Source organism: Hemitrygon akajei, chromosome 23, assembly GCF_048418815.1.
Source record: "Hemitrygon akajei chromosome 23, sHemAka1.3, whole genome shotgun sequence".
Taxonomy (NCBI): Eukaryota; Metazoa; Chordata; class Chondrichthyes; order Myliobatiformes; family Dasyatidae; genus Hemitrygon; species Hemitrygon akajei.
In genome coordinates this window covers 48,452,732-48,456,341 of record NC_133146.1, presented here as the reverse complement: position 1 = coordinate 48,456,341, position 3,610 = coordinate 48,452,732, and the positions used below count along the sequence as shown (strand labels likewise).

General features: G+C 42.8%; 1 protein-coding gene across 1 annotated transcript; it reads left to right on the top strand.

Moving 5' to 3' along the window:
- Nucleotides 1-487: 487 nt before the first annotated feature.
- foxi1 (forkhead box i1) lies at nt 488-3,405 on the top strand. Its single transcript, XM_073026833.1, has 2 exons — nt 488-1,082; nt 1,730-3,405. The coding sequence occupies exons 1-2, from the start codon at nt 488-490 to the stop codon at nt 2,287-2,289; spliced, it is 1,155 nt and encodes a 384-aa protein (XP_072882934.1). The 3' UTR covers nt 2,290-3,405.
- The last annotated feature ends 205 nt before the right edge of the window (nt 3,406-3,610 follow it).

The window sequence follows — 3,610 nt, the reverse complement described above, 5'->3', positions numbered from 1 at the left end:
TAAACTAAGAGCCGAGTGCAACGTTCTGCTCTTAAAAGCAAATGTGAACTTTGAAGCGTGGGCCAGTTGACTTGGAGTAAAATACTTAGAACTGTGCCAAGCATTAAAATTGCAATATGTCAGCTATGATCCATACATGAAATTTAAGCTAAATAGGTATAGATATCGGACAGAGTGCACTTATGTATACATTAAATGGACGGTTATGAGGTAGTAAGACTTTAGAATATTTTGTGCTCGTGCTGTTCCCTCCAGAGGCTGGCCTGATCTGCGAGGGACACGGAGATCTGCTGGTAGTGACGGTTTGGGGGAGGGGCAGTCAGATTGATATACCTGTTCGAGTTGAGACTGCAGGCGATGCACCTAGTCATTATTTAAATACCGCACTTGGCTCTGGCTCCCATTCTTCAGCTGCAAGGGATCAGGGCAAGTGTAACAGCACGCCTGTCCATAAATTTAAAGCCTAAACCAGCGTGCCTAGCGGATTATGAACGCCTTCGGACAGCAAGCTCCGCCAAATGCTTCCCCTCATCAACTTTCCAGCGCACAGGATATCTTGGACATGGCCCTATACTGCGACAACTTCAGCATGTACCCGCAGAATCTACACCATCACCATCCTCAGCGACCCTCTCCCCACCCACCGAGCTATGGGCTGGCCGACTACACCTCCCCGACCACCAACCCCTACCTTTGGCTCAACGGACCGGCCATTAACTCTCCTCCTTATCTTCCAGGGAGCAATGGAGCTGCTTACATCCCGTCGGGTTACGGGACTGGCCAGCGCCAATTCCTGTCAACCCCCTCGGGCTTCGGAGGGACTGAGCTGGGATGGTTGTCCCTACCCAGCCAGCAAGAACTTTTCAAAATGGTTCGTCCCCCTTACTCCTACTCCGCGCTCATCGCTATGGCCATCCAGAACGCGGCCGACAAGAAACTGACGCTCAGTCAGATTTACCAGTACGTGGCCGAGAATTTCCCCTTCTACAAGAAAAGTAAAGCGGGCTGGCAAAACTCCATCCGCCACAACTTGTCTCTCAACGACTGTTTCAAAAAGGTTCCCAGGGACGAGGATGATCCAGGTACAGTTTGCTGATTTATTGACCGGTGGCTCTTCAACTTTGAATTCATTGGGTAAAGACGCAGTTTAACTATCTGGCGAAATAGTGACAGAGCTGGCACATCGTTTTGAGAAATTTAATTATATAATACTTTCAAAAATTCAAACAAGCATCTCTTGAGTGTTTTTAAAGTTTGAAAGCAGTTCTTAAGGAGTTTGTTGGTGTTTGTCTTCAATGGCTAACATTGCACTCCAAATACAGACAGATTAAATGTGTAAAATCAGCTCGGCGTAAAATTGTGATTCCAATGAGGATGTTTCAAAAATCCTGATGCTTGCTAAAACTGGAGAAGTTGCTTGTCAAAACAAAGCCAGCTTCATTTGAAGTTTGTTTTGTTTTGCTGGAGTGGGCTGCGGTAGGGTAGGTGGTGTGTGTATGTGTTTATGTATGCTTAATGGGGGAGAGAACCTCTTTGATCTCATCAGCTACACTTAAATGTTCACGCTTACTCCTTTTTCCGCCATTTCTTGTTTTAGATTACATTTTCTGCTTCTACGGCCAGGAAACGCAGGCAACTGACAAATGACAAGACTGACGACGTTAAAAAAAAGTTTCAGTCAATGGGCAGGTCGCTCAATTTAAACGTTGATTTTTGTTTGCCTTTCCAGGTAAAGGTAACTACTGGACCTTGGATCCCAACTGTGAAAAAATGTTTGACAACGGGAATTTCAGGAGGAAGAGGAAACGCAGATCCGACACCACAGGTCCCAGTGATCACGGGGCTGCCGATAAGACGGACGACACCAATGGTGGGGTCATCAGACCTTCAGACACAGTCAGCGTCCTTGATTCTACTTCCCCCGGACTGGAGAGCTCCCCCGGAACCGCAAGCGATTCTAAACCTTCACCTCCTCCAAGCATGCAATCCAATCCCTGCTTTAGTAATTTTGTGACCAATATGAGTTCTATGATCAGTGGGAACAATGGGATGAACAGGCCGATTTCCTCAAGCGGATTGATGGGAGATCTATCGCAAGGTCGACAAAACCTGTCTGGACTCAATTCATATTCACCTTCACATAACTCAATACACAACACAGTGGACATCCACAATCGATTGAATTACTATCAATCTACTGTTCCAAATCAACAAACTGGACTTAGCGGCCCCCTCTGTAACTTCAGCGTCAATAATCTAATCTACAGCAGAGAGGGCACGCAGGTTTAACAGGAAAAATTGGAAATACAAAGTGTAAAAAAAACCTAGAGAGAAACAGAGAAAATACTTTTTTATATATAGAGAATAACTTTGTAAGTAATATGTCTAGTGTAGTTTGCTGTAAACAGTTTGATCTCGTGTGTTAAAAGTGCCCTTAATACCGATGTAAAGCATCAATAGAACTATGTTTACTTTTAACTGGCCTTTCGTCACAAATCATTTGTTTACATAAGCAACACTATGCAAAATGATATTTTTTAAAAGCCGAATTGTCAAACGAATATTGTTTCAATCGCGTAGACGGCAAATAATGCAATAAGCAAACAATAAATTAATTATTTTTAGATGAATACGTAATGTATCTATTGGTCACAGATTTTTGTTCTGGGGGGCTGTTATCCATTGACGGACACTGAAAATTACATAGTTTTGTAAAGCTGAAATACCAAGTTTTCCGAATTAATTTTTTATGATGAAGGCATTTGACCTTGCGTTCACGAAACTGTTTAACTGACCTGTATGTATTTGGCGCAGTCTCTCTCTGTCTGATAATTCTGCTCCGTGGTGCTAAAGTTGTGTTGCAACATTTCACTTGCATTCTCTGTAGTTAAACTGCCATTCCCTTTGTTTTCACCTGGCAAATTAAACCGCCTACCTTATTTAAACAAAGCCTCGTATTTTTCATGCGTGGCGCAGTTTAGCAACATGAACTTAAAAGTGTGAAAGTTCGAGATGCTGCACAACAGATCCGGAATCTTTTTCAAAGCTATATATTGTTTCAAATGGTGCTTAATCCCTGTTTAGACTCGTCATTAACTTTAAACCCAGGCTTTAGCCAAAGTCTCTTGAAATGCTTGTGATAACCTTGTCAGAGGGAAGGAGACCATATCTCATTTTATCCCTTATATTTGGAATATATATTGTTATATTTATACACTTATATGATTAGATCTGAATAGAAAGGCTGGCCCTGTTATAGGAGTTAAACTGGACGCGGTGATAGAACAAAGGACCTTACGGAAAATCCTAGCAATTGTGGATAATTTCTCTCACCCTCTGCATGCCATCTTGGCTGAACAGGGGAGCATTTTTAGTTATAGACTAAGGCAACTGCGCTGCTCCAAAGAGCGCTTTATGAGGTCATTCTATATGAGTCAATCTACAGCTGGGGAAGTGATGATGCACCCCTCCCTCCCCCCCCCCCCCCCCCGTTAGACTGTTTGAGGTAACTTTTTTTTATTATTTCTTACTTCTCTTTTAGTATTTGTATCTTTGTACATCTGTGCATTTGTAATGCTACTAGGACACTAATTTCCTTTGGGATCAATAA

Bases quoted from the DNA above. Each gene is read 5' to 3' on its own strand.
- foxi1 (XM_073026833.1), top strand. From the start codon at position 488: ATGAACGCCTTCGGACAGCAAGCTCCGCCAAATGCTTCCCCTCATCAA. The intron at 1,083-1,729 runs GTACAGTTTGCT...TTGCCTTTCCAG, and splicing joins CAGGGACGAGGATGATCCAG to GTAAAGGTAACTACTGGACC.